This window comes from Anguilla rostrata, chromosome 19, assembly GCF_018555375.3.
Source record: "Anguilla rostrata isolate EN2019 chromosome 19, ASM1855537v3, whole genome shotgun sequence".
NCBI classification, from domain to species: domain Eukaryota; kingdom Metazoa; phylum Chordata; class Actinopteri; order Anguilliformes; family Anguillidae; genus Anguilla; species Anguilla rostrata.
The window spans coordinates 3306286-3331381 of record NC_057951.1 but is presented as its reverse complement, the minus strand read 5'-3'; the positions used below and the strand labels follow the sequence as shown (position 1 = coordinate 3331381).

Genomic DNA, 25096 nt, shown 5'->3' with positions numbered 1-25096 from the left:
TTAAAAAAATCAGTCATTAGTTTCCTTCCCTTGAGACATTCAGATTCACACATTCATTGTAGAATATACAGAATGAATAGTTCCAAATTTACACTAATAGATAGTCTAAATGATTTTTTTGTAAAAAAAGTACCATACTTTACTGACCCTAACCACTCCAGTTTTCTTTTTGTGTAGAACAAAGCCTTTTGGCTCAAACACCTCAATGATTTACAGCATGATATAGCTCCACCCATTATTACAGCCTGATGTAGCTCCACCCATTATTACAGCCTGATGTAGCTCAGCCCATTATTACAGCCTGATGTAGCTCCACCCATTATTACAGCCTGATATGGCTCCACCCATTATTACAGCCTGATATAGCTCAGCCCATTATTACAGCCTGATGTAGCTCCACCCATTATTACAGCCTGATATAGCTCCACCCATTATTACAGCCTGATACAGCTCCACCCATTATTACAGCCTGATATGGCTCCACCCATTATTACCACCTCATATAGCTCCACCCATTATTACAGCCTGATATAGCTCCACCCATTATTACAGCCTGATATGGCTCCACCCATTATTACCACCTCATATAGCTCCACCCATTATTACAGCCTGATGTAGCTCCACCCATTATTACAGCATGATGTAGCTCCACCCATTATTACAGCCTGATGTAGCTCCACCCATTATTACCACCTGATATAGCTCCACCCATTATTACAGCCTGATATAGCTCCACCCATTATTACAGCCTGATGTAGCTCCACCCATTATTACAGCATGATGTAGCTCCACGCATTATTACAGCCTGATATAGCTCCACCCATTATTACAGCCTGATATAGCTCCACCCATTATTACCACCTCATATAGCTCCACCCATTATTACCACCTCATATAGCTCCACCCATTATTACCACCTGATATAGCTCCACCCATTATTACCACCTGATATAGCTCCACCCATTATTACCGCATGATATAGCTCCACCCATTATTACCACCTGATATAGCTCCACCCATTATTACCACCTCATATAGCTCCACCCATTATTACCACCTCATATAGCTCCACCCATTATTACTGCCTGATATAGCTCCAAGTGACAGTGAGGGCTGCAGTAGGGGGGTGATGAAGAACTTGATTGGGAATTCCAAATTTGGAGAAAAGGGGGGAATGTGAGTCGAAATGTGTTGCTCATCAAGAAAACAAAGCCTTCATTTGAGGGCTAAACGCACCGATACTTGATAAACAGCACTGTGACTTAACGAGCGTATCAGCTGGCTCCTGCTTGGCTTGATCTCACAGAACTCCATATTGGTTGGCCTGTGATTTACCTTGAGCAAAATACTGCATTAAATTGGATTCATGTTATAGACTGGCCTGAATTCAACCAACTGTTGTCCTTTAATTTTAATTTTTAAATTAAATGCAAGTGTTTGTTCCATTCACCAAACCGTCTTTGCAGAATGAAATGAACACTTCCTCAATCAAATTTGAGCGAAAATGTTGATTAAATTCAAGCCTTATATCTTTAAGATAAATCAAAGTCATTTTGTAATTTGAGGACCAGCATGAAATATTGAAAGGTAATAGTTCACAAAAGTGCTGCTCACAGATTGTATAATGCTAGACATATAATATTGCTACAGTGTTGGATAAATGTACCAAATGATAAACACAGTAATATATAATGTAATACTCAGGTATACACACCTAATACAGCAACACACATTTTCCAGCAACATCAGAACATTAGCCAGAGATATCAAAACACTGAACAAAAAAATAAAAATACAGTATCTCTCTGGCAAAAGCGGCGATTACGGAAGTGTGTTTTTTTTCTTTAAAAGCTTGTGTTTGGTCAAGGCAGCCCGGTGGAGGCTGAAGGCAGTTCGATGACACACAAATGCAGTTGTACATTCCTCCAACAGTTCGATGTACTGAACAGCCTCAACTGTGCAATTATAGCACCTCAACAGCCTCACCTGTTAATTAAAGCAGCTCAACAGCCTCACCGGTTCAATTATAGCAGCTCAACAGCCTCAACTGTTAATTAAAGCAGCTCAACAGCCTCACCGGTTCAATTATAGCAGCTCAACAGCCTCAACTGTTCAATTATAGCAGCTCAACAGCCTCAACTGTTCAATTATAGCAGCTCAACAGCCTCACCTGTTCAATTATAGCAGCTCAACAACCTCAACTGTGCATTTATAGCACCTCAACCGCCTCACCTGTTCAATTATAGCAGCTCAACAACCTCAACTGTGCAATTATAGCACCTCAACAGTCTCACCTGTGGAAGTATAGCACCTCAACAGCTGTTATTGGTAGTGTGCCACAGGCTATTCATGGAACCTTAGTGACCTTCCGCTCTGGCTCTACAGAAACGAACTACATTTGGAAAGTTTCCTGTCTTTATGAAGAACTTCCAGACTGCAAAGGCACTGCCAGCCAGAACCAGCAGCAACACCATCACTCCCACCACTATCCCAGCCACTGCTCCAGCAGAGTGTCCTGCAGAGAACATAGAGAAAGAGGGACTCGTTTGGGAGAAATAGAGAAGAGCAGGTAATAATCAAGAAGGAAAGACTACAATAATAATATTAATAACAACAACGATAATAATAACATCAATAATAATACATTCAGCAAACATCCAGGGGGACTTACAAAAAGTGCCTCCATGAAGGTTCATACAACAAGCAGAGCTGATGCCAAGTTAGCAGTCTGACTAAGCTTAGTAGCACATTAGTAGCAGGCACTGAAATAAGTTTGTAAACCTACAACATAATAGGAAGTGCCAGCGTAGGTGGGAGGAGACTGTGGATGCTAAGGCGGTAGGACTCCGAGATGGAGCCCTGGGGAACTCCTGCACTAAGTGTTAAGACTGTGCTGATAACTTAGGAAAAGTACATCCCGTTGGAATTGCTGAGATACCGGTGTGACGGCCAGAGTCACCATCAGGATCACGGGTATCAAGTGCAGCAGAGAGGTCAAGACAAGATCAAGAAGGGGGACAGGGGGGCAGTTTTTGCAGATTTGCATAATTCTGTTATGGGGTGGGGGGGCTATACTGACATTCTTCTACTCTCAGGAAGCCACTGCCATTTCCTAGGACATTTTCTGTGCCTAAATCCTGTCTTATAGCAGCAAACCAGCTTAAAGGCATCAGAGCATTAACTCCAGCTTTATTTTATAGACAGAAAACCCAGGACAGAAATTTGTGGCCAGATAGAGCTGAAAACCTGCACTAAAGGCTGCAACAGGCCATTTTTATACTTTCTGTAAAGCAGTCCACAGGCCGATACATTTCAGTAAAGTCCGTGGCGTTATGAAAATATACAAATTTTATGCAAATTCCATAAAAACTGTAGACTAATTAAAATAGAATCAGTCCTATTTTCAATAATTGAAAGGCCTTAGTACACTGATAGTCTACAATCATTGTTTGATAAATGTTTTATTTAGCAAATTTGTGGAAAAACAGAAAAATTGACAAAGCTAGGCTACATTTTAGAAACCATAGCCTAAGATTGCAAAAGCCTAAAACCTATACTTTTGTGTCTCTTATGTGTATTGTGCTCAAGGGGACAATAAAACATGAGGCATTGTGAAAAAATAATTTTTATTTCATATTATTTCCATTATTTTCCCAATGGATTGCAGCAGCCATAACTCAGAGGAATAACAGAGTGGACCAGTAAGATGCTGAGCCCTGCATCTGCACAAACACAAAGAGCTGAAGAGGAGGACCATACCTGAGACTTCCAGAGAGACTGAGCCGATGGTCCTGTTGGTCTCAGGATTGGTCACCTTGTAGACTCCGGCATCCTCCAGTGTCACACTCCTCAGCAAAAGGGTGTAGTTCTGGGCCAGAAGCTCACATCTCTGAGCACAACGCTCCCCATACCTGGCTGGGCCTTTATTTGCATCGAGCATCAGCACCTCATCTGAACCAAGGCCTGCACTGAATGTTACCCTCACTGGGTCTGCGGTATAGAGCGGTATGGAGAGCAAACCACCGGCCTTCACTGTGAGGTTCTGGGGTGGGTGGCCTGTGAGGGCAGGGAATTCATTTACATGTTTACATATTTTAATTTAACATGCATATTTACAGAGGATATGAACACATTATCAACAGCAGTCAGCTTGATCATGTAAAAAGGTAAAAATGATACAGGGCAAATTATAGCATCCAAAAATGACTGGTGTCATCTTTCATCAAATCTGCGGTACATCAAACAATACTTCTGTAAATTATGAAACATTGTTACACTTGCCCTGATTAAAATTACCACATGAAAAAATAAATAATACACACCAGACACACTTATACACCTGAGCTGCTCGGCTGCCCTACAGAACTGAAGATCTAAAGTGAATTTTACCTGTCACAACGAGACTGGCAGAATCTGGATTCCCCCTCTCTTTCAGACTGTTGTAGAAGCACTGGTAGTCGCCTTCATCTGAAAACCGTGCCTGTCTGATGATTAAAGACATGTTTCCATAGAGGGCTTGTTCTGGGGAAACTGAAGCTCTGTTCTCGAACCCGGGCCCATATGTGATGGTGTTCTCAAGGAGCTGGTAAACGTTCTCTCCACCTCTCTTCCAGAGGATATCCAGATCATCAGCACGCGCTTGCATATTAATTTTCCCAAAACAAAGAAGACTGGCGGACATTCCCATCGCTACGGAAACATCTGATGGGACTGAGAGAGAGAGACAGAAAAAGAGAGAGGGAAAGAGAGAAACAGGCAGACAGATTTACAAAGCATTCCTGGCATACAGGAATTAACAAGTGAACCATGTTGCTTGGGGTAGATGAAGGCCCTGATGCAGCATATGCTGTCTACAGACTGGAATGATCCTGTCCCCCCAAAAACAATCGTAAGAATAATAATATCCTTTGTCAAAAAACAGCTTTTAGGGCTATCAAATCCACAAGCACTAAAAACATTCACTCAATCTGTCGGAAAAAAGGCAACATGCACTGACCTCCAATTTCTAGTTTCACATCTGAAAGAACGATCTCAGTCTCATCCCTGTACTGGCATTTGTAAATGCCGAGGTCACTGTACACCACAGGACCGAGGAGGAGGCTGTAGTTTCCCGGCTCTTTTAAGTGGAAGGATTCCACCCGTCTCTGGAAGCCGTTTCCAGAGGAAAAGGGTCCGGTGTAGAGTACAGCCACGAGCAGCCACTCAGGATACCCATACTGCTGAAAGCGCCACTCCACATCCCTGCTGGGGGCTCCATGGCAGGGGAGAGTGAGGGAACGGCCGAAGCTCACAAACATGCGGACAGAGTAGACTGGAGATGCTGCCAGCAGGGCTAGGGGAGGGAAGTTGGATGTTCAGTCAGCATAAAAGGGAGAAATATCACAGGGCTGGGCTTTTCATGCATAAGAGGGAAATCTCACAGGGGTGGGCTTTTCATGCATAAGAGGGAAATCTCACAGGGCTGGACTTTTCATGCATTAGAGGGAAATCTCACAGGGCTGGACTTTTCATGCATAAGAGAGAAATCTCACAGGACTGGGCCATTCATGCATAAGAATGAATAATTTATAGTTTAAATCTAAATTTTTGTCCACCACTATGGCAGTGAAGCATGAAGTTTTTATTTATTTTAATTTTTTTTATACACACACACACAAGCATATACAATGCTGTAAAAAAGTGTTTGCCCCCTTCCTGATTTCTTTTATTAGTTAAAAAGTGATCTTTTGGATTGCAATATCGTCTGAAAATTTTAATGCCTCAAAATGTTGACATTTGATTATCACTGATGATGTCCTGCTATATGTCTGCCCCTAACTGTGAAACTATTTCTGTGCTGTTTTCAAATAAACCCACTCCAAAAGATCACTTTTTTCAATATGGCTGTATTGACATGCACAAAGTCTGTAGTGGGATTATTTGAAAATGCTATAGTAAAACTGCATGCAATGAGGCTAGGACGTAGTACAGGACCCCTTCTATCATGAACAAGTATCAACAGTTTGAGACCTTTTTAATTTGGGGAGAAATTCCAATCCAAAATTTTACTCTTTTATATTAGCCTGCATTGGATTACATTGAATGTTTGAAGTGATATTATTAAAAAATGCTGCAGTAAAATTTCACTAATATAGGGTAGTATGTAGGCCATGAACCCATCTGCCAGGAACAAGTGTCAGAATTTTCCGAACTTTGACATTTGGGGAGAAATTCTTGTCCAAACTTTCATATTTTTCAATAGGCGTCTATTGGATTACATGGAAAGTTTGAGGTGGGATTATTAGAAAAAATGCAATAGTAAAAGTTCACAGAAATGGGGTAGGATGTAGACCACTTCAGGAGCCCTTCTGTCGTAATTAAATGTCAAATTTTCAGACCTTTACTTTAAACCTTTAGAAACCAAACACTTTCATTTTCATTAGCGCCAGATGCACCGTGTGTAGTTTACTCACCCAACAGGACGCAAAAACTTTCACATCTCATTTCCGGCTGACAATCGCTGCCGAGACATCTGACTAAAAACTATTAGTAATAGTATTACGTGAAAATTCCTTGATTTAAACTCTCTCCAGTAAATCAGACGTCTTTTCTCCGCTGGCTAGCTTCGCCTGTCTGGCTAAAGTTAACTTCGATACGCAGTTCTTCATACTATTAGGCAGCTGATACCTATCCCTGCCCAATCTAACTAAAAGGAATCATCTGCCCATCCAATGAAAACTCTGAAAAAATCACCGTTATAGCTAATCATTGCTCATCAAAACATGCACTACTTTCCTATTCGCCATTTTGAAGGTGTGGTGTTTCCAGGAAAAGGGTCTGCTTCTGCTTCTGCTTCTTCTGCTTCTTCTTCTTCTTCTGTGTTGTTTACCGGCAGCTTGCATCCTTGAAAGTTGCATTACTGCCATCTTTCGGAGGAAGTTAACTCTTACGGCTTATTGACTGTCACACTTTCACTTTCACTTTTGCCTAACCACTCTTGAATTGGCAAACAAGATTTCATACAGCAGATCCTGGTGATTTCTGGCTGTACCTGCCTTAATACTTGCAATGGCCGACACAGAATCACTACCTATTACTATTTTGTTAACCCTACCCCGTTCAGCCCATTCTAATGCCATCAATATGGCAAACAATTCAACCGCATACACACTTAAACAATCCGATGTTCTCTTGCTAATTCCCACTTGGTAACTAGGCACAGCAACTGCAGCCCCTGTCGCATCTGTCTGCGGATCCATTGATCCATCTGTAAAAATCTGAACACTGCCTTTATACTTATAGTCCCTATAGTTATAATATTCACTAACTAAGTCAGCATTCTTATTACTATGCTTAATCTTAAGTAATTCCACCGTGGTGCAGAGTTCAGCAAGGTGACAGCTGAGGGGAAAAAGCTGTTCCTGAAGCTGGTCCTAGAACAGAAGCTCCAAGAGTGAAGGAGGGCAAACAGTCTGTGGCTGGGGTGAGAGGTGTCCCTGGCAATGCTGCGTGCCTTCCGCAAACACCGCTTGTACGGCAGTCCCAGCCAGAACCAGCAGCCACACCATGACTACCACCACAATCACAGCCACTTCTCCAGCAGAGAGTCCTGCAGAGAACATGGAGAAAGAGGGACTCATTTGGGAGGAATAGAGAAGAGCAGGTAATAATCAAGAAGGAAAGACTACAATAATAATATTAATAACAACAACAATGATAATAACAACAACATCAGTAATAATACATTTAGCAAATATCCAGAGGGACTTACAAAAAGTGCCTCCATAAAGGTTCATACAACAAGCAGAGCTGATGTCAAGTTAGCAGTCTGACTAAGTGTAGTAGCACATTAGTAGTAGGCACTGAAGTAACGTTGTAAACCTACAACATAATAGGAAGTGCCAGCGTAGGTGGGAGGAGACTGTGGATGCTAAGGCAGTAGGACTCTGAGATGGAGCCCTGGGGAACTCCTGCACTAAGTGTTAAGACAGTGGGACTGTGCTGATAACTTAGGAAAAGTACATCCCTTTGGAATTGCTGAGATACCGGTTTGAGGGCCAGAGTCACCATCAGGACCAACTGTATCAAACGCAGCAGAGAGGTCTAGACAAGATCAAGAAAGGGGACAGGGTGGCAGTTTTTGCATATTTGCATAATTCTGTTATGGGGTGGGGGGGCTATAGTGACATTCTTCTACTCTCAGGTAAGCCACTGCCATTTCCTAGGACATTTTTTGAGCCTAAATCCTGTCTTATAGCAGCAAACCAGCTTAAAGGCATCAGAGCATTTTCTCCAGCTTTATTTTATAGACAGAAAACCCAGGACAGAAATTTGTGGCCAGATAGAGCTGAAAACCTGCACTAAAGGCTGCAACAGGCCATTTTCATACTTTCTGGAGTAAAGCAGTCCACAGGCCGATACATTTCAGTAAATTCAGTGGCGTTATAAAAATATACAAATTTTATGCAAATTCCATAAAAACTGTAGACTAATTAAAAGAGAATCAGTCTTATTTTCAATAATTGTAAGGCCTTAGTACACTGATAGTCTACAATCATTGTTTGATAAATAATTTATTTAGAAAATTTGTGGAAAGACAGAAAAATTGACAAAGCTAGGCTACATCTTAGAAACCATAGCCTACTATTGCAAAAGCCTAAAACCTATACTTTTGTGTCTCTTATGTGTATTGTCCTCAAGGGGAAAATAAAACATGAGGCATTGTGAAAAAATAATTTTTATTTTATATTAATACTAATATTATTTCCATTATTTTCCCAATGGATTGCAGCAGCCATAACTCAGAAGAATAACAGAGTGGACCAGTAAGATGCTGAGCCCTGCATCTGCACAAACACAAAGAGCTGAAGAGGAGGACCATACCTGAGACTTCCAGAGAGACTGAGCTGATGGTCTTGTTGGTCTCAGGATCGGTCACCTTGTAGACTCCGGCATCTTCCAGTGTCACACTCCTCAGCAAAAGGGTGTATTCCTGGGCCAGAAGCTCACATCTCTGAGCACAACGCTTCCCATACCTGGCTGGGCCTTTATTTGAATCGAGCATCAGCACCTCATCTGAACCAAGGCCTGCACTGAATGTTACCCTCACTGGGTCTGCGGTATAGAGCAGTATGGAGAGCAAACCACCGGCCTTCACTGTAAGGTTCTGGTGTGGGTGGCCTGTGAGGGCAGGGAATTCATTTACATATTTTACATTTACATGCATATTTACAGGGGATATGAACACATTATCAACAGCAGTCAGCTTGATCATGTAAAAAGGTAAAAATGATACAGGGCAAATTATAGCATCCAAAAATTACTGGTGTCATCTTTCATCAAATCTGCGATACATCAAGCAATACTTCTGTAAATTATGAAACATTGTTACACTTGCCCTGATTAAAATTACCACATGAAAAAATAAATAATACACACCAGACACACTTATACACCTGAGCTGCTCGGCTGCCCTACAGAACTGAAGATCTAAAGTGAATTTTACCTGTCACAACCAGACTGGCAGAATCTGGATTCCCCCTCTTCTGCCTCTCTTTTGGACTGTTGTAGAAGCACTGGTAGTCGCCTTCATCTGAAAACCGTGTCTGTCTGATGGTTAAAGACATGTTTCCATAGAGGGCTTGTTCTGGGGAAACTGAAGCTCTGTTTTCGAACCCGGGCCCATATGTGATGGTGTTCTTAAGGAGCTGGTAAACGTTCTCTCCACCTCTCTTCCAGAGGATATCCAGATCATCAGCACGCGCTTGTGTATTAATTTTCCCAAAACAAGGAAGACTGGCGGACATTCCCATCGCTACGGAAACATTTGATGGGACTGAGAGAGAGACAGAAAAAGAGAGAGGGAAAGAGAGAAACAGGCAGACAGAGATTTACAAAGCATTCCTGGCATACAGGAATTAACAGCTCAACCATGTTGCTTGGGGTAGATGAAGGCCCTGATGCGGCATATGCTGTCTACTGCATACCACCCAAGGCTTGTGGGTTTTATACAGACTGGAATGATCCTGTCCCCCCAAAAACAATCGTAAGAATAATAATAGTAATAGGCCTATCATTTGTCAAAAAACAGCTTTTATGACTATCAAATCCACAAGCACTAAAAACATTTACTCAATCTGTCGGAAAAAAGGCAACATGTACTGACCTCTAATTTCTAGTTTCACATCGAAAAGAATGATCTCAGTCTCATCCCTGTACTGGCATTTGTAAATGCCGAGGTCACTGTACACCACAGGACTGAGGGTGAGGCTGTAGTTTCCCGGATCTTTTAAGTAGAAGGATTCCACCCGTCCCTGGAAGCCGTTTCCAGAGGAAAAGGATCCGGTGTGGAGTACAGCCACATCCAGCCAGTCAGGATACCCATACTCCTGAAAGCGCCACTCCACATCCCTGCTGTGGTCTCCATGGCAGGGGAGAGTGAGGGAAAGGCCCAAGCTCACAAACATGCAGACAGAGTAGACTGGAGATGCTGCCAGCAGGGCTAGGGGAGGGAAGTTGGATGTTCAGTCAGCATAAAAGGGAGAAATATCACAGGGCTGGGCTTTTCATGCATTAGAGGGAAATCTCACAGGGCTGGACTTTTCATGCATAAGAGAGAAATCTCACAGGACTGGGCCATTCATGCATAAGAATGAATAATTTATAGTTTAAATCATTTAAATCTAAATTTTTGTCCACCACTATGGCAGTGAAGCATGAAGTTTTTATTTATTTTAATTTTTTTTATACACACACACACACACACACACACACAAGCATATACAATGCTGTAAAAATTTCCTGATTTCTTTTATTATTGAATATTTGTCACACTGACTGGTTGCAGATTATTAGACAAAATGTAATATTAGACAAAGAAACTAAGAGTAAACACAAAACACACACACACACATATATATTAATTTATTTCATTCATTTAATAAAAAATGTTATCAAACACCCATATCACCCATGTAAAACAGTAATTGCCCCCTAAGTTACTTAATCAAGAATTTTACCAAATTTAATTGATAATTAGATTCAGCGGACAGAACACAGCCAGGCTTAATTGCACCCAGGCCTTTTGAATCTAAAGCTCACTGATATAGAACCTTACCATCAGAGTGAAGTTGTCACAAAGTTTCTACAAGCACATTATGCCATAATCAAAGGAAATCTCAAAAGAGGTTAGAAAAAAGTTGTTGAAATACATCGGTCTGGTAAGCCACTATCACCAAATGGGGAACACTTGGAACAGTGGTGAATCTTCCCATGAGTGGCCGGTCTGCCAAAATTTCTCCAAGGAAAACTCATCCAGGACGTCACAAAAGATCCCAGAAGAACATCCAAAGAACTCGCCTCAGCTTTGGTCAGTGTTCATGCCTCCACAACAAGAAAGAGACTCAGTAAAAATGGAATTCATGGGAAAGTAGCAAGGTGGAAACCATTGCTAACCAAGAGAAATATCAATGCGTATCTCATATTTGCAAAGAAAAGAACCTGCATGGACCCCAGGCCTTTTGGGATAGTGTTCTATGGTCAGATGAGTCAAACTGGAACTTTTTGGATGACACGGGCCCCATTATATCCGGGGTAAAGCAAATAGTTTTTTTTTTTTTTGAAGGTAGAGATTGAAGGTAAAAACTCACTTTCCCCATCAAATTCACTTCCGCTCGGCACAATGACAGCACTTTGTATAACTAGTCAAGTTAGGCTACTCGGCTAAATGCTACCTATTGCTAATAACATTAGGCCTTCTGCAAAATGCGGTATGAATAAACAGACAAGCTGGGCAACTTATACGTTATTACTAACATTGTAAATAGATTTATTTGGGTGAGGGTGACAAATTCAGTGTTTTTTCTAGTGGTAGGTTATGTGCGTACATAAAATAAATGAATCACTTTATGCATAATACATGTGCAGAGCACTCCAAAAAGCTGAAGTAGTTCTTATTTAAAAACTAAGCGGCAGCATACAGTGCATGGGAACCAAAAGTCTGAAGACACCCACAGTTATGCTATTATTCATCATTATTCATATAGCCTTACTTTTCCGCAGTATGTTTTAGTTGTTAACAGCCCAGACATTTGGATATTGAGCCATAGGAACACACACTGAATGAAACACAGTGTGACAACAAATAGAGAAATGCTTAGCTTATGGTGGATGAACAAGATGTCTACGCAGCTTCCCATTTCATACACGAGTGTCGGATGTGTGTTAAAACAATGTATTCTTACATTACATGGCATTATTCCTTCATAAATAATGAACACAACCAGAACTTGATTTTGTCCTCAGACTTTTGATCACCAATGTCTCTTTTCTTTGATCTACTTGTGAGATTTAAGCAACCGTGCACTAAATCTGTATATTGATTGGGTAGCCTACACAGCTGGTGTGATGAGGTGTGCAAGATTAGATGGGCTTTTTTTCCCAAACTTCGGATGACAATGCATATGGTATTATAGATGCCATCTTGTGCATTGTGGAGGTCAGATTATTTTTCAGAAAGTTGTATAGTGTTGTCAGTGACCACATTTAAATGTACTTGATTTTGGGGATTCATGTTACAGTAATGCTCTAGATCTTTCCGTGGCACAGCACCATGGCTGATTATAAGCAAAAATCCTGAAGCCTACATAATTATAGCCAAATGATAGCAAAACTAAAAGGCACTAATCCTGTTACTCTGAGAAAACTAAGAACATTACCCACCACCTCTTTCCCCTTTCCTCCCCCTAATATCCCACATATACCCCATCCCCGCCCAGTTTCTCTGATCCCCTCAAACAACCTCTACCCATATAGATATATTTCACAAAACATCAGCACATGCTCGACCGTTTTGTCCACTAAGCACTCATCACGTAACCCTGTTTCATGTCTACCAATCAATTTCAGTGATGAATTTAGTCCTGTATGCCCAAACCATAACCTACTCCACATAACCTCTCTCCTACAGTTCCAGCAGTAATATAGAGGAAATCAGGAAGGGGCGACGGGGCGAGGTGACATATTATCTCGGGAGTATTAAGCAATGTGCGGACATCATCTTATCATGCGATGTATCCTCGCTCCAGAACCTGCAGAGACCTTTCTCAAGTCGATTCGCACCTTGGCCATTTTCTAGAGCCGGTTTTGAAATTTCACTTATCTACTTAACCTTAAACGACCTTTACTTTAAACAATTTGAAACCAAACACTTTCGTTTTCATTAGTGCCAAATGCACGTGTGTAGCTTACTCACCCAACAGGACCCAAAAACTTGCACATCTCATTTCCGGCTGGGAATCGCTGCTGATACATCTGACTAAAAACTATTAGTAATAGTATTGCGTGAAAATTCCTTAATTTAAATTCTCTCCAGTAAGTCCGACGTCTTTTCTCCGCTGGCTAGCTTCGCACATCTGGCTAAAGTTAACTTCGATACGCAGTTCTTCATACTATTAGACTGCTGATGCCTATCCCTACCCAATCAAACTAAAAGGAATGATCTGCCCATCCAATGAAAACTCTGAAAAAATCACCGTTATAGCTATTTTTTTTTTTAGCGTTCATAGTTTTCGGTAATTTTGTCATTGCTCATAAAAAATGCACTGCTTTCCTATTCGCCATTTGAAGGTGTGGTGTTTTCGGGAGAAGGGTCTGCCTGCAGGCAGGGGACTCTCTGAAAACTGAGAAGGGTGTGCCTGCAGCAAGCTGGGGAATCTCCACCGGGAGAATCTCCCCGGAGTTCGATGACGTGAAGAGAACGGAGTAAACAACCGAACTTTTTAAAGCGAAATTGATGGAGGTAGGTTTCTTGAACATACGAAGCTAAAGCCGAGATATATTAGTGTTTTATTACTTTCAATAATTAAAATATAACATATTAACAAGGAAGCTATTGTAATGGTTTGGTGAGGGGATACTGTCTGTAGAAACTTACGCAAATGTTTTCTACGTGTGTTAGCCTTGGTCATTGCTACTCGGTGTCGCTTGCGCAAATTATTATTGAATGCGGGCGAATATATGACATGTTGAAGACTATCATAAGGTTAGCTAGATGTTCTGTATATGAATTGTACAGCCTCTCCCCCGAAATCCTGTAATGCCCTTATAAGTGGTCATCTATTGATGATGCCAAAATCATGTTTCCTTAAACCGTTTTCTTTGTTTACATTGGCTATTTGTTTGTTGCACCACAGTGCCAGTGTTTGGCGATACACTAGTTGGAAGCAATATCCTGACATTTATTCTGCAGTAGTTTCCCAATATCTTTGATTATCATATGTAGTCGTTGGGTGGTGCATATACCATATGCCATATACCATATACCTCGCATCAAATTTAAAACATTGGTCCTAACATACCAGGCAGTCAAGGGATCAGCCCCAGCATACCCCCACAAGATATTCAAACCCTACATGCCAGCCAGATCCCTCCGTTCTGCTACCTCAGGACGCCTAGCACCTCCCCCTCTTCGCACCTGCACTTCCAGAACACGTCTCCTGTCTGTTCTGGCCCCACGATGGTGGAATGACCTCCCTGTGGAGGTCAGAACAGCTGAGACACTGACCCATTTCAAACGACGACTGAAGACTCACCTCTTCAGGCTGCACCTCTCCCCATCCCTCCCTACCCCCCTGTAAATGACTGTAAGCTTAGGGTTGTAACTAGGCAGCTGTTTCGTAGGTGACTTAGGTGCATTAACTGTCTTAACTACTGCTTGTATTTTTTCCATAGATTGCGTTGTTGCCGTTCTCGTTGTGTTAGTGTTAATCAGTTTAACCTTCAGGGTCCAAGTTGAACTATGCGGTTGTTCCCTGCACTTGGACCGGTACTTCTCTCTAGGGGTTTTGTCATACTTGTTCCTGGTTATGGTTATACACTTTGTTGTAGGTCGCTCTGGATAAGAGCGTCTGCCAAATGCCTGTAATGTAATGTAATACCCCTGGTTATGAATTAGTGGTTTTAATCCAAACTTAAAAGCTAGTAAGTGTATTTTTACAATCTAAACAAATTATTAACCCCTTGCTGTGAAGTGAAATCAAGACCACTGTCCTTTTAATTGCAATTTGGAATACATAAATGTTACTTGAAATAAAATTTTAATCTGTATCTGTTTTAGATATATCCATCTGGAATGCTGGCTCTCCATCAATGAAAGAATGCAACACGTGCTGCCAACGCTTATTCCACTGCCCGCTGAGCCCAACCTTCAAACCATCAAAGGTGACAAATATTCAGAGGCATGTGAAATCACATGCAAAAAATGCTGTGCATTTCTAAGATATGCAGACATTAAACCCATATTCCTGTCTGTTTGAAATGACACCAATTCTGCCTAGTCTGTTCAAACTGGTGCCCGTTCTACTGTACATCTCCTTTGTAAGCTAAGAAGTTCCTTTCAGCTGACTACATCAGAATCTGTACTATTGGCATTTTATGAGAGCTGAAAATGTGCAACATTGTTAACCAGAAATTATATCTGGGTGGGTAAATTGATGGATATGCTGTAGAACATAGTTTGTCATTGATTTATAAATATACCCATATATCCTGGGCTTTCACTGATGGTTTAATTGTGGTACATATGGCACTGGCCTGATATGCATTCTGTGCTTGCATTTTGCTTCTACCTGACCGCTTCCTGCATGTTAGCTGAGACAATCCTCTTGTCAGAGCAGATACCTACCTCCGCCACTTTCAGAGCAAATCACCAAAAACTCTGTGTAGTCAGGTAAATTAATCCAACATTTGTTTTACTCTGTTCTTGCAAAGCTTGACAATTCTCTTTAATATTATCTAAATGTAAAGCACTTGTGACCAGGGTTTTGCAAAGTGCAATACAAAATAAGTTATGTCAGATTGTTTAAATATGCAAATGTATTATATCTTTAGACTGTCAAGCTCATGGCAGCATCTGCTGCCAGTGTGCAAGAAAAAATTGACAGAAGTGAAATCAACATGATGGGCTACCTCTTTGATGTCATACTTCAAGAGGTAAGATGTGAATGCTGAGTTATTGCTGACTGACATTGGTTACATGATAAACAATAACAGTGATGTGTAAAGGGGACTAGTGACTTGTGTTTTCTGTTTTAAAGGTAATCATCAGGATCTTGAAAAAGAATGAGGGCTTCAGCTGCTATCAGGCAGAATTTGCCATGGCCAGCGGATTTCACCATTAAAGGCTGAATAAATGTGATAGTCTTGATTGTATTTATTTTGGATGTTTGATTAAAGAAAAATCTATTGTAACAAGTGGTTTTTGTCTCATTTTATTAAGCCTATTCAAATTTTGACATGTCTCATTGCTGCATAATTTCCTGAGGAATTATGATTCTTTGGTGTACAACTACATCTGAGATTTAAGTGTCCACAGTTATGACTCGATGTTTGAATGTGATGAATCGTCATCCGCTTTTCGGCGACATGAAAGCGTATATTTAAATAGCGTTGGTGCATCTAATCCAGGAGTGAGATATATACTCGGGAGACTTCGGTAAGATTAAAATGAGTTTAATCAAAAATATTCTCATTAGACATGAATAATTAAATTGTCATGAACTGATTAATCATTAGAAGTTATCAGTTGTATTCCCTGAGAAACACCAGACTCGTAAATGCACAAACAGGTGTGTCTCCAGAGAAGAGATGACAACTCCCTTTTAAGGTAAACATGGTATCGTAGATGCGAGGGTATCATAGTCACAGCATACCGAGACTTCTAAAACTAATTATAGGCCCACTGTAAGGCTACAGTGAATACATGTACATTTAAATAAACAGTAATTAAAATATGCATTATATATAATTTATACATGAAGCCAGCATTACGCCCGGCTTGTTATTAGCCTAGTACGGAGCACTAAGGGTGTTATCTTAACGTAGCTAAGTGCTGCGTTGTAACCAGACTTATCGACCGTTAATTAAAACGACTTGATATACAAGTGGTAACATCTTAAAAACCAACTCGTTTCCGAAATAAAGGAGGTCAGGTGACTTGAATTCGTGGTGTGCAGGTTACGCAATTTCCGTGTCCTTCCACTTTTTTCATTGGGTCCTTCACATGGAGGTCACGTGCTTCCTGTCCTCTCCGTGGAGATCGATAGTGGAGATGCTCCTGGTAGATTTGGGGTGTGGAGGTTACGCAATTTCCAGTCCTTCTGCTTTTTCATTGGGTCCTCTACATGGAGGTCACGTGCTTCCGGTCCTCTCCGGGGAGATTGTCCTGGTGGAGATTCCCCAGCTTGCTGCAGGCAGGTTCTACTGCTTTATCATTGGATCCTCTACATGGAGGTCATGTGCTTCCGGTCCTCTCCATGGAGATTGATGGTGGAGATGCTCCTGGTAGATTTGGGGTGTGGAGGTTATGCAATTTCCAGTCCTTCTGCTTTTTCATTGGGTCTTCTACATGGAGGTCACGTGCTTCCGGTCCTCTCCATGGAGATTCTCCTGGTGGAGATTCCCCAGCTTGATGCAGGCAGGTTCTTTTAACATACGCTGCGTGGTGGAAGCAGGCAACTTCCTGGACCCTACTCAAATGAATGAGACTAACACTAAAAAGCCTGGTCTACGGGTAATGTCAAATAGCCTACAATTAAATCGCAATCGCTCAAACATGTAATCGTTATAATTGAGAGCTGTAACGTTACAATTCATCAGCATGGAAACGACAGTTGTCTAAGTCATCAGTGTAGAATTATAACGTTATGCTATGTCAATGTATTTAATATGCTGTATCAATATTTGTGTGTTCTTGTGAAAGCATGGACGCAATACATCCAGCCCCCAGAGGGGACTCTTTAGGAAGGTTCACTTACTGCTCAGCTCTCAGGACAAGTGCTGTTGACTACGCCGTCACTGACATGGACCCCTCTCCTCCACCAGCGCATTCACTGTCAGGCAACAAACCCCCATTTCAGGCCATAACAAATTCAGGATATTTCTGAAAAGAACTGGAGACTGCAGAAATTAATACACACAGCCCTGTAAGCTGTATAATCTTAACCAATCATACAGATGGGCTGAAACAAGTGCAGATAAATTCACCAAAGCAATGAGATCAACTGAGTTAATTGACTCTGTTAACATGTTCCTCAGTACTCATTACCAAAATAACACTACAGGCTTAAATCGGGCTGTTACAAATATCAATTATTATCCTGACATCTGGAACCGGGGACTTTCTCCACAATTTATAAACGTGGAGACAAAGTAGACCCCAATAATTACAGAGGCATGTGTGTAAGCAGTACTCTGGGGAAACAGAGATGCACTTTCTCCTACATTGTAAAAATATTCAGAAACTAGGATAAATTATTTCAACAAGTTATCTCTGATTTTAAAAAACTTCAATTCACAAACCAAATGCGAATTTATAAATCCTGCAAGGAGAAGGGCCAACAGCTCCATTAGCAGCAAAGTACATCTCTGCCTGCAATAATTTGAGGGACAATTGTTGACCACCAAATTTATTAATTTAATTTATGAATTTATTATTATTATTCATTTAATGTTTTTGGCATTTTTATTATTATTATTGTTATTATTCCTATAGTGTCTGTTGTTGTTAAACAGTTAGATGTAACAATTGTTTATGTTCAAGCTGTAGTGTCATTTGTATTTATACATGTACGCTTTGGCAATATTTACTAATGTATTTCATGCCAATAAAGCATTTACAATTTGAATTTGAATGACTGTGTGTGTGTGTGAGAGAGAGAGACCCCAAGGAATGGAAATAACAAGTAAATACACACAGACAAACTAAGTTCATAAAATAGATATTTTTTAACAATCCACAAGTCTCTATATCTATAAATGGAATAATTCACATCCATTCAATCTACAGGGTTGTCCATTGTCACCACTACTACTTAACCTAGCAGTAGAACCACAAGCCTGCAAAATCATAATGTCAGATTCCATCACTGGTTTATAAAATCAGCAATCAAGAACACAAACTATCCATGTATACAGATGACATAATATTGTATAAATCCAAGGTTTCAGAATCCAAACCTTCCCTTCTGTGCTTAGGAATCACAAACAATATAACAACTGCAAGGGGTACCAGCCTAATGGGGATAATGCAACAGACAGGCCTAATAGCAAAATGGCAACTCTAATCATGCCTCCGTCTTTCTGCTGCAGCGGAATATATACGCAGAAGATCGAAAACACGAAAGCAACAGTGAGCTCTCTGCAGCGCTGCTCAGAGGACGCGACCCCGGGACCCTGCCGGGTATTGTGATGTCACAATAGACTTAATTAGCGTTTGGATCGATACATGTGTGCAAAGCAGAAGAGTTGAACACAGCCCGGCCAAAAGCCTTCAATAGAAACGTGAAAGATAAACTTCAACTGCGCGTTCAACTGCTTTCAAACCAGCCGACGGCTCCTTGTACAAAAAACCTGAACTTGAGAAAAGTATCAGGGCTGCCAAGCAACAGTACTAACAGAAACTAGAATGCCAGTTAAGTGCACAGGACCCTAGGCGACCGAGGAAAGGCTTATGAAACAACTGTTCTGTTCTCCCCACCGTCAAGGACATTTACCACTCCAGAGCGCGCTCACGTGCGCGCTCGGGATCGTGAACGACTCCAGCCATCCAGCCTCTGAGCTGTTTGCCCCCTTGCGGACAGGGAAACGATACCAGTCTATTAAGGCTACCACCAGCCGCATGCGCAATGGCTTCTTTCCACCATAAATAATTACCACAGAAGACTTGTACCTGAAAAATACTAAAATATAAACTAAAGCATTAGCTAACATATTAACGGGGGGGGGGGGGGTTCAGCATTTGCGTCTACTTATTGACTACATAATCCAGAAGCACTTTCAAAAACACAGAAAACGTCACGATTAGTCATCCCCAGAACCGTATTTAGTCCAAATTTACTGCGAACGTAAAACAAGGCATTGTCCCTTGTATTTTAATCATTACGGTTTGACCAACCGTGACGCAATATCTGTATTTTTGAAAGTGCTTCTGGGATATGTAGTCAATAAGTAAATGTGATTGCTGAAGGGGATCAGACGTTGGACTTCATTTCCCGAAAAGCCAATGTCGAAACGCCATGTTGTGTTCGACGAAAACTTGTAAATATTGTCACACAACGACAGTGCTCGATCGAAAGGTAAATACATTTTTGCTGCAGATCAATGTTAACTGTGCAAAGATTACCAGCCAACCTGAACTTTATTTTGAAAACAACACTTAGCTTTTATGTCTGATGATGTCCATACGTTGTCCAAACTTGCGAGAAACAGTTTGCGTCAATAATGAGCTTTGCAGATAACATTAACTAGATAGCAAACAAGCTAAGAAGCTAGCTAACGTTAGCAAATTAGTTTATTGTAAGCAGCCGTGTGACTCTCCTCCTGTTAATGTAGCTGATGTCTAGTGGTTCTTGTCACGTCTTGTCAAGTTTCTATGACGAAGTACCGTTATACTCCATCATAAATGTGTCTTACTTCCAGCGAACAGTTATATTATTTAAACATAGTCAACAGATGTTGAAATAATAGAACTGGTGGCAGTGTGCCACTTTATTCTCCTAGATGAACTTGGACAGGTGTTGATGAAGGGTGTCAAACCATTTTTTGTTATTATTACTGGGAGCATGTTCAAAGTAAAATTTACTTAGGGTAGTACACTACATGGCCAAAAGTATGTGGACCCCTGACATCCAACATCTCAGCCAAAATTACAGGCATTAATATGGAGTTGGTCCACCCTTTACTGCTAGAACAGCCTCCACTCTTCTGGGAAGGCTTTATGGTAGATGTTGTAGCATTGCTGCAGGGATTTGCTTCCATTCAGCCAGAAGAGCATTAGTGAGGTTCGGCACTGATTGGGCGATTAGGGTCCAACAATCAATATTTGGTGGAGTAACCCCGATTCTTCTTCAGAGTGATCTTACTGTAATTTTTTTCAGAGTTGTATTTGCTATTAGGCCTGTCTGTTGCATTATCCCCATTAGGTTCATACCTCTTTTAGTTGTATTGTGTATTGTTTGTGATTCCTAAGCCCAAAGAGATGGTTTGGATTATGAAATTTTGGATTTATACAATATTTTATAATATGTGTACATGGATAGTTTGTGTTCTTGATTGCTGATTTTAATGCTGGTGATGGAATCTCACATTATGATTTTGCAGGCTAGTGGTTCTACTCCTAGGTTAAGTAGTACTGGTGACAACGGACAGCACTGTTTTGTGCCTGGATGTAGATTGAATGAATGTGACATTATGCTGTTTGTAGATATAGAGACTTGTGGATTGTTATATAAAATATTTATCTATTTAATGAACTTAGTCTGATTGTGAGTATATATTTGTTGTTATTTCTGTTCTATGGGGTCAAATGCTTTTTTAATGTCCAGGCCTCATACTGCTGCAGAAAGGTTACTGTTTTGTTTGCTGAATATGGTAGCACGAACACAAACACACACACTCTCTCTCCTCTCTCACACATGCAGTCTCTCCCCTCTCTCTCTCTCTCACACACACACACATATATGTACATGCACACACACACAAGACTCTCTCTCTCACACACACACACACACACCCATATATAGGCATTGCACACACACACGCATACATGCACGTAGTCGCGTACACACACACACACACACACACACACACACTCTCTTTCTTAATACACACACAGTCTCCTCTCTCACACACATAGTCTCTCTCTCTCACACACACACACTCACACAAATATGTACACCCACACACAGACACAGTCTCTTCTCTCTCTCAATTCAATTCAATTCAATTCGCTTTATTGGCATGACAAATTTGTACATTTGTATTGCTAAAGCTTAGTAAGCTGTATATATAATAATTATATATATAATAATAAAATAAATAATAATAATAAATAAATAAAAAAATATAAAATAAACAATAAGAACAATAAACAGTAACAATAACTAACAGTAAAAAGTTGCAATAACAATAAATAAAAATAATCAGCATAACATAAGAACAGTAACACAGTAACAGATGTATTTCTGTGTGTGTACGGATGTGTGTGTGTGTGCGTGCGTGCGTGCGTGCGTGCGTGTGTAAATGTTTGTGTATAGGTAAATAGGTGTGGTGTTATGGTTGCATTTCTTCACTCACTGTCCCTCAGACTGTGGCAGGCAGCAAGAAACTGCGCTGCAAGTGTAGAGCACTCTGCTTTTCCCCCAGGAGTAGTTTTAGTTTTGTTTGGTCAGGAAGGTTGTTGAAAAATGGGCAGAAAAGGGTTAAATTTAGGGAAGTAGATTTTTCTGATTTCTTTATATGTTTGTAATTTTGCTTTTGATAGGTTATAATTTGGTTGACTCTAATTGATTTTGTATCAATGTGCTGGTCCTGAGGCTGTGGGTTGTTAGTACTGGTGAGTGAACTAAGCGTCAGGACCAGCTGATAGAGGGGACTCTTTTCTTTGCTCAACTCTTGGCATTTCAGGGCTTTGTAATGGTATGAGTGGGGGGTCACTATTTTTTAAATGTTTCCAAAATTCCAAATTTTTTCTTTTGAATTCTGATTAATAATGGATATTGGCCTAATTCTGCCCTGCATGCATTGTTTGTTGTTTTCCTTTGTATATGCAAGATGTTCTTGCAGAACTCTGCATGCAGGGTTTCAATAGGGTGTTTGTCCCATTTTGCAAAGTTTTGATTTGAAAGTGGACCCCACACTTCAATGCCACACTTCACTCTCTCTCTCTCTCTCTCTCTCACACACACACACACACAGTCTCCTATCTAACACATAAAGTCTCTCCTCTCTCACACACACACACACACACACACACCTACACACACACACAGTCTCTCCTCTTTCTCTCTCTCTCTCTTTATCTCTCTCACACACACACATAGTCTCTCCTCTCTCTCACACACACACACACACACACACACACACACAGAAACAAACACCCACACAACAACAGTTCACCAGGGCAGCTCTAGCAGGGCAGAAATTCGACAAACTGACTTGTTGGAAAGGTGGCATCCTATGACAGCGCCACGTTGAACGTCACTGGGCTCTTCAGTTCAACCCGTTCTACTGCCAATGTGTGCCCATGGAGATTGCGTGGCTGTATGCTTGATTTTATGCACCTGTTAGCAATGGGTGTGGGCTGAAGCAGTCGAACCCACTCATTATAAGGGGTGTCCACATACTTTTGGATTCTGGATTTGATTTATTAATATGACAGAAGGGCCACCACCTTCGATCCGTGCTGGAGGACGTGTACAGAGACAATAGGTACAGTCGTAAGGGTGTTGTAGTTTGTACAAAGTCCCAGATTCACTGTCACCAGTTCTGCTAGCTCTCCTGTGCCTGGGGAGAGGACGGGGCAATGCCACTCCCCTGTCCCTTGGGGGGGAGGGGGGGTGATTGGTGGTGGTGGGGGCTTCAGTGCTTCTCTGGCCATTTGGACAATTAGAACGTAGCGTGAAATGTGAGCTTTTCTCAGGAAGGCGATTGGGGAAACCCCAGAGAAACATTTGGGGAGAGCTGCTTAATAGAGTCCTGGAAGCCATAGAAGTCATTTCCCTGTGTAAAAATCTGCACATGTTCTTTATCAGAACAGATACTGATGCCGAGCCAGTGTGTCTGTTTTATGTTGTGTTCAGCCATAGCCAGTAGAACTGAGATTATCCCTGAGGGCAAATTGTGGGTAATAGGAATATGTAACAAATTTTGGTGATTTTAAGCATCCCCCCCTTTTTTCTCTCCAGCTTGTCTGCAGCCCAACGAGCTGATCAGGGTAGCACGGTGGCTGTCTAACAGATGGGCTGACCATGCAGGAAGTCCCCAGATGGAGGCGCTGTGTAAGCATGAGTTTGGTTTTGTTTGTTTTTGTTTCTATGCACCAGATTTGGTGTATATTAGTGCATTACTACTGCCAGTCTTACATACTGCTACCTTTCTGCAATCAAATGAGTTCATTTGATTGCGTAGCAGTATGGGGGACTGTCAGTAGTAATGCACTAATGGAGAGTGGGGCCCAGTCAAATTTTTTTTTTTTTTTTTACCTTCAGAAAATTTTGAAATTTGCAAAAAAATATTATAACCCCCATGTTGTATTCTTGGAATTTTCGGGGGGCCAGATTGCCTACCCCTCCACTCACACGACACACACACCTCCCCCACCCTTGGGGACCACCGACATTGCTCAGGTGCGGTCTCGGGGAATCGAACCATCAACCTCTACCTCCTGAGGATCGGTCCAGCCCCCTACGCCACGGAATCCTTCGCATTTATCGCTCATTTTTTTGTGCACTTACACAGCACAACGGACAAAAGCTGCGCAAACTGAAAAGGGGAAAGCAGGGCTTGAACCCCTGATCTTGGTAGTGGAAAACGAGAACCATTCCTCTACACCACTGTAACTTTGACATTTTTTCTGTTTTTCCTGCAGTGACATGAAGACAGTCAGACCTCAGAAGTAGAAACTGAAGGGACGGACCGGGATTCGAACCCGGAAGCTCAGCGTTCCGAGCTTCGGACAATACCTTTATGCCACCGTCATGTTAGCGGTTGCGCGGCTGCAGAAGTGGCCTGATGATGAGACAACCCACGTATAAGCGAAACAAAGACAAAGGGGGGTTCGAACCCCCAACCTCTGCGTCCGTAGGCAAAGACAATACCGTTGCGCCACCTTCTCTTCTGTGAATCGGCCGGCTCTTCTATGGGTAGAAGAAGATGACGCAACAGAACTATTTCCCAAAAAAAAAAGAAAAAAGCTGGAACCCCCCCGGCCGTGGCTGGCTCAAATCTGCTGGGCGTGATGCAGTGACTGGAAGCTGATGGGAAACGCCACTGTTAAAAAAATTACGTGAGGCTTGAACCCTGAAGCTTCTGGTCTTGAGACCAGGTCCCTAACCACTACATGATGATGAACCTTGTTACCTATGTCTTACAGCCGGTTCTTAGAGCCACAGCAGAGCGGTGAGTTAGGGGAAGCACCAGACAGACAGAACAGAAGGGGGATTGAACTTGCTACCTTGGGCTTTGTGGAACAGGGTACTCTGTCTTGCGCCACGAAGCCCTTCAAGAGTTCCTGGGTGCTCATTAGTGAACTTATTCTCAGACCCATCAGAATTAAACAGGA

General features: G+C 41.5%; 1 protein-coding gene and 5 long non-coding RNA genes across 12 annotated transcripts in view; 3 read left to right on the top strand and 3 right to left on the bottom strand.

The window, feature by feature from the left end:
* LOC135245440 (uncharacterized) overlaps nucleotides 1-25096 on the bottom strand; it is a 158572-nt gene that overhangs the window by 50716 nt on the left and 82760 nt on the right. The window contains exons 16-21 of the mRNA XM_064318485.1: nucleotides 10145-10480; nucleotides 9485-9814; nucleotides 8863-9159; nucleotides 4997-5332; nucleotides 4390-4710; nucleotides 3760-4056 (exon numbers count right to left, since the gene is read on the bottom strand). Coding sequence (XP_064174555.1) covers nucleotides 3760-4056; nucleotides 4390-4710; nucleotides 4997-5332; nucleotides 8863-9159; nucleotides 9485-9814; nucleotides 10145-10480 — 1917 coding nt within the window. The remainder of the gene's footprint in view (nucleotides 1-3759; nucleotides 4057-4389; nucleotides 4711-4996; nucleotides 5333-8862; nucleotides 9160-9484; nucleotides 9815-10144; nucleotides 10481-25096) is intronic.
* Nucleotides 1-25096, top strand: part of LOC135245453 (uncharacterized) — a 37320-nt gene that overhangs the window by 11704 nt on the left and 520 nt on the right. The gene's annotated exons all lie outside the window — the stretch shown is intronic.
* On the top strand, nucleotides 13089-17752 carry LOC135245443 (uncharacterized). Of its 5 annotated transcripts, none has more exons than XR_010327248.1 (5): nucleotides 13648-13781; nucleotides 15095-15706; nucleotides 15868-15969; nucleotides 16074-17044; nucleotides 17390-17494. It is a non-coding gene; the product is annotated as an uncharacterized LOC135245443 (long non-coding RNA). The 5 variants fall into 5 exon arrangements; XR_010327246.1 differs by having other exon boundaries at nucleotides 16074-17268; nucleotides 17390-17487; XR_010327247.1 differs by lacking the exon at nucleotides 17390-17494 and adding an exon at nucleotides 17166-17288.
* LOC135245444 (uncharacterized) lies at nucleotides 16473-17929 on the bottom strand. The gene is made up of 2 exons (XR_010327250.1): nucleotides 17793-17929; nucleotides 16473-17504 (listed from the first exon to the last, which is right to left on the bottom strand). It is a non-coding gene; the product is annotated as an uncharacterized LOC135245444 (long non-coding RNA).
* On the top strand, nucleotides 19967-25096 carry LOC135245442 (uncharacterized). 3 transcript variants are annotated; one of them, XR_010327244.1, is made up of 4 exons: nucleotides 19967-20111; nucleotides 23721-23813; nucleotides 24404-24820; nucleotides 25061-25096. It is a non-coding gene; the product is annotated as an uncharacterized LOC135245442 (long non-coding RNA). The 3 variants fall into 3 exon arrangements; XR_010327242.1 differs by having other exon boundaries at nucleotides 25041-25096; XR_010327243.1 differs by lacking the exon at nucleotides 19967-20111 and adding an exon at nucleotides 23221-23244 and having other exon boundaries at nucleotides 25041-25096.
* Nucleotides 24644-25069, bottom strand: LOC135245448 (uncharacterized). The gene is made up of 2 exons (XR_010327254.1): nucleotides 24875-25069; nucleotides 24644-24763 (listed from the first exon to the last, which is right to left on the bottom strand). It is a non-coding gene; the product is annotated as an uncharacterized LOC135245448 (long non-coding RNA).